The following is a 9,537-nucleotide window of genomic DNA, read 5'->3' on the forward strand; positions in this document are numbered from 1 at the left end:
AACTTGCCCTGCAAAAACAAGCCCTCACATGGCCATAATGGCCGAAAAATAAAAAAGTTATGGCTCTGGGAAGAAGTGAAGCAAAAAACGAAAACGCAAAATTGAAAATACACCTGGTCATTAAGGGTTAAAAATACATTTAACACAAAAGCCTGATTTAAACAATAGATAATTTTCTGAGGATACATTCACTGTCCCTGTACTTTTAGTTACCATTAGAGCCCTGTAAATTATTGGGCACAATATAAATGTATAGAAGGGCAATCAATGCCTGCAATGGAAACAAAACAGCTTCTCAGATGGTTATTTCAAAACTTTAAAAAAGTAAAATTTTATTATAAATTTATAAATAATATGTTAAAAATTTTGGAAATACATGGAATAAATTAGTACAAATATTTATGTTGAAGGCAGAAAGTGCTTGGATTGAAACAGATATGACTTTTATAAAAGTGGAACCCAAACTTTGTCATGTAAAATAACAAAATCATACAGTAGTCATCCTCCCTGATTTGGAGCTGGATCTCCCCCGCTGCTCTGGTCTCTGTGTTTTGAGGAAGACGCTATGAACCGCTGAGCTCAGTGATTGGCTGCAGCATTGATGTAAGATGTTGGCATGACAAAACAATGAGTCGGGGGGAACTGTGGTGAGGTGGCCCTGTTTGATTGTTATTTTATATGGCTAGATTAGTGGGTTCACTTCTGTAAAAGTAGGAAATCCATTTACATGTAAGAAATGACAAAGTCTCATGGCATAGACCTAGACGTATGAATGACCTGAAGGGTCAGTGACTAAACCATATTTCACTAGACAGCTCTTCATTTTAGGATAGTTACATGATGTGCTAATACAGAGAAACCTGTAGTGGTATCTGCCTTAATTAAATGTCCCAGTAATTAAGGTAGCCAATAGATTGTATCTTTAGTAGATGGACATGTTCCCAAAATTCTCTGTTTTGTGGAATCTTACAGAAACACTATGAAATAGATCACTATCCGGTGACAAATGTCCATTAGGTAAAATTTTAGGCAAGGTCACAATGAAGCAAATCTGTATTAGAGCAATAGTTTTTGGCTTTGCGTTTCTCATGACACATAAACAGGATGTTAACATTACATCATGCAAAAAGCATTATGGCTCATCAACACTTCCAATTTATCCACATCCCTTTTTCTTATACGTGGAGAAATAAAAAGGGTTTCTTCAGTCTCCATTCTGACTGTCCATGAAAATCGGACCACATTTAGATGTCATCTGAGGATAAGACGATTTTTTTTTCACGGACCCATTGACTTGGCTTGAAAAAAATCAGACATGTGCACAGCCTAACAGAATATCATAGGTATGAGTGCTATGCCTGAAAGCCACTGATGGCACTCATACAGGAAAATCGGACGGCATGTGTGAATGAGCCCTTAGGTGAACACAGACCTCATCTCTCAAAGTATAGTCCATTCATCACCCATCAGTGGGATGTAAGCACGGCTTTCCAATGAGAAACACTGATACAATCAGCAATATCTATTCCAGTATTTTCATTAATACAATGTCTTACAAAGGAGTAAAAGATAAGTCTTTAGCTCAAACTGTCCATTTTATGTTGGAAGTAGGAAATGTGATGACTTCTTATGGCAGCTACAATGTAACTGTTGATCCATCTGAAATAGAAAGATCTCTAACTAAGCCGTCCTCCATAGTGTACCGCCTTTGTTATCACATAACTATGTACAATGCGACCAAGATTAGAATAAAACATCATTGTATGTGTATATATATCTCTAGGTAGAAGGATGGATTAAGGACCTAATTCTGATAAGTCTCTTCATCCTCAGAAGCACTGCTGTCGGATTCCTGATAGAAAGAAATGGTGGCCTGAACTGGAAAGTTCCTGAGCAGTTCTTCAGCCTCCTGATACAAGAAGTCATAACACTTTGACTTTGGCCAGAAAAGCCTGTAGAAAAACAAACGTCAGATTATTAAAAATTGTACATTTATACCTCTGATGGAGGCAGCATCGCCCTAGCACATGTTGCCATTTTAACAGTGTTGAACCGTGGTGGCACAGAGATGGATTCACTCATGCAAAAGAATTGGGCTACTTATGCTCATGACACTGAACTCTGTCAGAGTTTTGATCTGAGTGCGATCCGATTCTCCCGCATGAGAGAATCACAGTATAGGTGTGGAGAAGAAAGAGAACTTAATTTCTTCATCTTCTCCATCTCCTTTGTGTGCGTACATAGCACTCAGATGACATCCAAGTGCAGTCCGATGTTTCACACGCACCCATAGACTTGTATGGGCGTACGTGATCAGATTATCGGATGCACTCATAGCATGTTGCCATTGTTTTCTCATCCCGAATCGGCATTAAAAAAATTGCAGATCTGCACTGCCTCATAGTATAACATTGCACCGAGTGATATCTGATAAATCATCAGATAGCACTCAGCCGTGTTATACACTAGTGTGAGGGAGGCCTTACTGTTGGCATCAAGTCTATGGCACAGAGTGCATGATATGCAAATGTACATGTATTAAAGCGGGTGTCCAGTCTATCAAGAAAAGTCTGAAGTCTTTATATGACTCTATATGACAGCAGGCTGTTATATCGTGACAGTATGTGATGCTCAGACTGTCACAATTCTCCAATATTCACCAAGTGAGTGGGTGGACACAGGAATATGTGCATAATTTCAGTCATGTACAGACTAGACTCTCCTACAAGTCTTAAGGCCCCTTCACATTAAGCGACGCTGCAGCGATACCGACAACGATTCGGATCGCTGCAGCGTCGCTGTTTGGTCGCTGGAGAGCTGTCACACAGACCGCTCTCCAGCGACCAACGATGCCGGTAACCAGGGTAAACATCGGGTAACTAAGCGCAGGGCCGCGCTTAGTAACCCGATGTTTACCCTGGTTACCATGCTAAAAGTAAAAAAAAACAAAAACTAGATACTTACCTACAGCTGTCTGTCCTCCAGCGCTGCGCTCTGCTTCTCTGCTCTCCTCCTGTACTGTCTGTGAGCCGGAAAGCAGAGAGGTGACGTCACCGCTCTGCTTTCCGGCTCACAGACAGTACAGGAGGAGTGCAGAGCACAGCGCTGGAGGACAGACGGCTGTAGGTAAGTATGTACTGTTTGTTTTTTTTTACTTTTAGCATGGTAACCAGGGTAAACATCGGGTTACTAAGTGCGGCCCTGCGCTTAGTTACCCGATGTTTACCCTGGTTACCAGTGAAGACATCGCTGGATCGGTGTCACACACGCCGATCCAGCGATGTCTCCAGGGAGTCCAGCGACGAAATAAAGTTCTGGACTTTGTTCAGCGACCAACGATCTCCCAGCAGGGGCCTGATCGTTGGTCGCTGTCACACAGAACGATTTCATTAACGATATCGTTGCTATGTCACAAATAGCAACGATATCGTTAACAATATCGTTATGTGTGAAGGTACCTTTAAGGTACCGTCACACTAGACGATATCACTAGCGATCCGTGACGTTGCAGCGTCCTCGCTAGCGATATCGTCCAGTGTGACAGGCAGCAGCGATCAGGCCCCTGCTGTGCTGTCGCTGGTCGGGGAAGAAAGTCCAGAACTTTATTTGGTCGCTGGACTCCTGCAGACATCGCTGGATCGGCGTGTGTGACACCGATTCAGCGATGTCTTCACTGGTAACCAGGGTAAACATCGGGTAACTAAGCGCAGGGCCGCGCTTAGTAACCCGATGTTTACCCTGGTTACCATCCTAAAAGTAAAAAAAACAAACACTGCATACTTACCTACAGCCGTCTGTCCTCCAGCGCTGTGCTCTGCTCTCCTCCTGTACTGGCTGTGAGCGTCGGTCAGCCGGAAAGCAGAGAGGTGACGTCACCACTCTGCTTTCCGGCCGCTGTGCTCACAGCCAGTACAGGAGGAGAGCAGAGCACAGCGCTGGAGGACAGACAGCGGTAGGTAAGTATGCAGTGTTTGTTTTTTTTTTTACTTTTAGGATGGTAACCAGGGTAAACATCGGGTTACTAAGTGCGGCCCTGCGCTTAGTTACCCGATGTTTACCCTGGTTACCGGCATCGTTGGTCGCTGGAGAGCGGTCTGTGTGACAGCTCTCCAGCGACCAAACAGCGACGCTGCAGCGATCCGGATCGTTGTCGGTATCGCTGCAGCGTCGCTAAGTGTGACGGAACCTTTAATCTTTCTAGCGGAGAAGAATCTAATCTGCACGTGACCATAAGAACACAAATTTCAAACATGCAGTAACGTGACCGCCCTGCTTGGGTGGGAAATGTGATAGAAGGTGCATCTCAAGCTGTCACGCAGCATAGAGTGACTGCAGACTTTTCTTCTTAAGGGGGTTGTCCACTACTTGGACTACCCCTTCCAAATCCCTATGTTTTCCCAATAAAATAGCACTTGCACTCTTCTTTAGCGTTGTGCTCTCCTGTGACTTCCATGACTTTGCTATGTCACGCGATTGTTGTGGCCAATCAGTGCTGGCTTCACTCTCCCCTCCTTTGGACTAATGAAAGTATACAGAAGAAGTGAGAGCTGCAGCTGCCCTCTCATTACCTCTGGAAGTGATTGGCAGCAGAGATTGCATGACACAATGTCATGTGAGCCCTAGGAGAGCCAGTGCCGACACTGCTGGAATGGTTCCAGCACCGGAGGTGATGGCAAGTGTTATTATTTTACTGGGGGTGAAACATGAGATTGAGAAACAGTTGGACAAATCCTTTAAACTAAACAAACCCTTTAAAGTACTATCAAAACAATTGAAATAGGACTTGTTCATTATGATTCTTGAAATTAGGACATTTTTAGATGGGATGGATAAATGAAAAGATTAGTTGATAGATGACATGAGATGGAGAGACAGATTATCAACTTGTCAGCAATCACTCTGCCTTTGTAAACTACTCTCACCATCAAAATAAATCTATGAATCACAAATATACTTACTTGACAGGGTGCTGAAAGGCTGGTAGTTTAACTCTGTCATTAATGGGGCCCTGATCTAGACATAATGGCTGTATAACAGATAGGAAACACATTAGATTAGATCATATTACACAGGTGACAATCATGGCAGCATGTAAAAGAGTTTCCTTATAAGATTTCATAGGGGTGAATCTTGGCAGATAATTACACACTCATGCATTAACTAATTTACCACTACAGACTTCAAGACGTAGGCAATTGTCAATTAACAGGCTTGTCCGAGACACTGATGACCTATCCCAAGGATAGGTCATCAACATAAAATCAGTGATGGTCTAAAGGTACCTTCACACTGAACGATATTGCTAGCGATCCGTGACGTTGCAGCGTCCTGGCTATCGATATCGTTGAGTTTGACAGGCAGCAGCGATCAGGATCCTGCTGTGCCATTGTTGGTCGGAGCAGAAAGTCCAGAACTTTATTTCGTCGCTGGACTTCCGCAGACATCGCTGAATCGGCGTGTGTGACGCCGATTCAGCGATGTCTTCATTGGTAACCAGGGTAAACATCGGGTTACTAAGTGCGGCCCTGCGCTTAGTAACCCGATGTTTACCCTGGTTACCAGGGGACTTCGCATAGTTGGTCGCTGGAGAGCTGTCTGTGTGACAGCTCTCCAGCGACCACACAGCGACGCTGCAGCGATCGGGATCGTTGTCTAGATCGCTGCAGCGTCGCTAAATGTGACGGTACCTTAACACCTAGGACACCTTAGATCAGCTGTTCTCGCTCCAATGGCAGGCGGATGTTTACTCTGTACATCTGGTCCTCACAAATAACTGATCGGTGGGGAGGCTAGGTGTAGGACCACCCCACTGATATGATATTTATTACCTGGGGGTGCTGGGTGTAGGTGATAAATGATATTTATTGCCTATCCTACGAATAGGTTATCAATGTCTAATAGTTTTCCATTTGCACATTTTTCAAGTCTATTGTATCTGTCCTCTTTTTAGTTTGCCACGTGTCGACATATTTTACGTTTTCCAGGTATTTTTGCCTGGTTTACTGTTTTCTAGATGTATTAGATTTTTTTGCATAGTCACATTGACGTAAAATAAAAATAATAAATAAACCACAAATCACTTTTCTTTTCCGATATTTTCTTGCCACAATTTTTTTGCAAAATGGTGCACGTGGTCCATAAATTTGGAACAAAATTAAAAATGCTCTTTGTTTTTATTTTTAACAATTTTTCTGTGACTATTTAGCATAAAAAGTCTCATAAAACTAGTCTCCAAATATGACCAAATAAAATCTCCAGCCAGAATCCTTACTCCAGGCAGGTCACAGGGTAATATGTGGCCAAAAATGTGACGTTTGGAAAAAGTTGGATTTCATGAATCTGTCTAAAACCATGTTCACATGCAGCGCTTTTTTCTGCTCTCAGGAGTAAAAATGCTCAAAGCTTTTTTTTGTATTTTTTTTGCAGCGATTTTTAGCTGCGGATTACATATGTGATTTGTCTACAGGACATGTTTAATAAAGTTAGTTTTATTTAGAAAACAAAGCAAAAACAAAGCATAACATGCTTTCTGCATTTTGCAGATTTCAAAAACTGTGAAGTTCTCAAATTCAGTGCTGAAAAACAAAACAAGCGTGCAATGAGATTGCTGAAATGTCAGCTTTTGCTGGTACTGAAAAAACATGGGGTTTCTTATTTGCATAAAAAAAACAGATGCAATAAAATGCAACTGTAGATGTGAACACAGCCTAAAACATTTGTATAGCAAAGTTGTTGAGGAGAAATAAAAAAATAACTTAAAAAAGACAAAAAAATGCACAAAACAAATTACTCCAGAAAAGTGGATAAACAGGGATGATGAATAGGGGCCAATACATGTTCTTGTGGCTACAGCGCCGACATGGAGGATAACGTACCTGACAAGTCTTGTGTCTGCTCACTGGTGGGTTATTCCACGGTCTCCACACTCTCCCACATCTAGGAAACACACAACTGCTTTTAGCATGTGATAGCTGTGTCCTCCTGTCCCACACACCACGTACAGACCTGTCCCACACACCGTATACAGACCTGTCCCACACACCGTATACAGATCTGTCCCACACACCACATACGGACCTGTCCCACACACCACGTACAGACCTGTCCCACACACCGTATACAGATCTGTCCCACACACCACATACGGACCTGTCCCACACACCACATACGGACCTGTCCCACACACCACGTACAGACCTGTCCCACACACCGTATACAGACCTATCCCACATACCCTATACAGACCTGTCCCACACACCACATACGGACCTGTCCCAGACACCGCGTACAGACCTGTCCCACACACCGCGTACAGACCTGTCCCACACACCGCGTACAGACCTGTCCCACACACCGCGTACAGGCCTGTCCCACAACGCGTACAGACCTGTAACACACACCTTGTACAGACCTGTCCCACACACCGCGTACAGACCTGTCCCACACACCGCGTACAGACCTGTCCCACACACCGCGTACAGACCTGTCCCACACACCGCGTACAGACCTGTCCCACACACCGCGTACAGACCTGTCCCACACACCGCGTACAGACCTGTCCCACACACCGCGTACAGAACTGTCCCACACACCGCGTACAGGCCTGTCCCACAACGCGTACAGACCTGTAACACACACCTTGTACAGACCTGTCCCACACACCGCGTACAGAACTGTCCCACACACCGCGTACAGAACTGTCCCACACACCGCGTACAGACCTGTCCCACACACCGCGTACAGACCTGTCCCACACACCGCGTACAGACCTGTCCCACACACCGCGTACAGACCTGTCCCACACACCGCGTACAGACCTGTCCCACACACCGCGTACAGACCTGTCCCACACACCGCGTACAGACCTGTCCCACACACCGCGTACAGACCTGTCCCACACACCGCGTACAGACCTGTCCCACACACCGCGTACAGACCTGTCCCACACACCGCGTACAGACCTGTCCCACACACCGCGTACAGACCTGTCCCACACACCGCGTACAGACCTGTCCCACACACCGCGTACAGACCTGTCCCACACACCGCGTACAGACCTGTCCCACACACCGCGTACAGACCTGTCCCACACACCGCGTACAGACCTGTCCCACACACCGCGTACAGACCTGTCCCACACACCGCGTACAGACCTGTCCCACACACCGCGTACAGACCTGTCCCACACACCGCGTACAGACCTGTCCCACACACCGCGTACAGACCTGTCCCACACACCGCGTACAGACCTGTCCCACACACCGCGTACAGACCTGTCCCACACACCGCGTACAGACCTGTCCCACACACCGCGTACAGACCTGTCCCACACACCGCGTACAGACCTGTCCCACACACCGCGTACAGACCTGTCCCACACACCGCGTACAGACCTGTCCCACACACCGCGTACAGACCTGTCCCACACACCGCGTACAGACCTGTCCCACACACAGTGTACAGACCTGTCCCACACACCGCGTACAGACCTGTCCCACACACCGCGTACAGACCTGTCCCACACACCGCGTACAGACCTGTCCCACACACCGCGTACAGACCTGTCCCACACACAGTGTACAGACCTGTCCCACACACCACGTACAGACCTGTCCCACACACCGCGTACAGACCTGTCCCACACACCGCGTACAGACCTGTCCCACACACCGCGTACAGACCTGTCCCACGCACCGTGTACAGACCTGTCCCACGCACAGTGTACAGAACTGTCCCACACAGTGTATACAGACACTATACAGACCTGTCCGCAGTGTGCTCGATGCTGGCTGCTGCTGACACTCTCTGCTCTGCTGACTGCTGGGAGTCCATCGCTTCCTCCTATAGCTCTGCCGACAAGTAGTGCTCATGGCCCCTGTCATTATATCCTGACGCCTGTCTGCTGCAGTCCCCTCCCTCCAGGCCCAGGGGAGCAGGTACACATGGCCGGGTGTGAATGTGCACACCCGAAAATGCCGGACACGTGCTGAGGCATATGGTGCGGGGAGAGCTGCCCTCCTGCTGAGCCCATTACTGGCCACATGCAGTCTGCGGTGCCATACTGCTGGACTTCATGACTGCACAATCGCATAAAAAGTGATGGAACCTATGTATTCAGCATGGGAAGTGTCTGTTTATAGCGGCCAGGGGCAAATACTTTCCAGAATACGTATAGTACAGACTTAGGTTGCCGTCACACTAGCAGTTTTTGGTCAGTATTTTACATCAGTATTTGTAAGCCAAAACCAGGAGTGGGTGATAAATACAGAAGTGGTGCATATGTTTCTATTATACTTTTCCTCTATTTGTTCCACTCCTGGTTTTGGCTTACAAATACTGATGTAAAATACTGACCAAATACTGCTAGTGTGACGGCAGTCTGAAAGCCTTGTGTCATGCGGCAGATACCGGCCTTCATAATAACCGTAAGGCTATGTGCACACGTTGCGGATTTGCCTGTGGTATTTTCTGTGCGGATTCTGCATTTCTTGGCAGAAAACGCAGGTCAAAATCTGTGCGTTTTTTCCTGCGGATTTC

At 46.3% G+C, this 9,537-nt stretch overlaps 1 protein-coding gene across 1 annotated transcript; it reads right to left on the reverse strand.

Moving 5' to 3' along the window:
* Positions 1-380: 380 nt before the first annotated feature.
* Positions 381-9,176, reverse strand: RIPPLY2 (ripply transcriptional repressor 2). The gene is made up of 4 exons (XM_069768003.1): positions 8,765-9,176; positions 6,876-6,936; positions 4,959-5,026; positions 381-1,952 (listed from the first exon to the last, which is right to left on the reverse strand). Exons 1-4 carry the CDS (start codon positions 8,830-8,832, stop codon positions 1,805-1,807), a joined length of 345 nt encoding a protein of 114 aa, XP_069624104.1. The 5' UTR covers positions 8,833-9,176; the 3' UTR covers positions 381-1,804.
* Between the last annotated feature and the right edge of the window lie 361 nt (positions 9,177-9,537).

The sequence above is a fragment of the Ranitomeya imitator genome, chromosome 5 (assembly GCF_032444005.1).
Source record: "Ranitomeya imitator isolate aRanImi1 chromosome 5, aRanImi1.pri, whole genome shotgun sequence".
Classification (NCBI taxonomy): domain Eukaryota; kingdom Metazoa; phylum Chordata; class Amphibia; order Anura; family Dendrobatidae; genus Ranitomeya; species Ranitomeya imitator.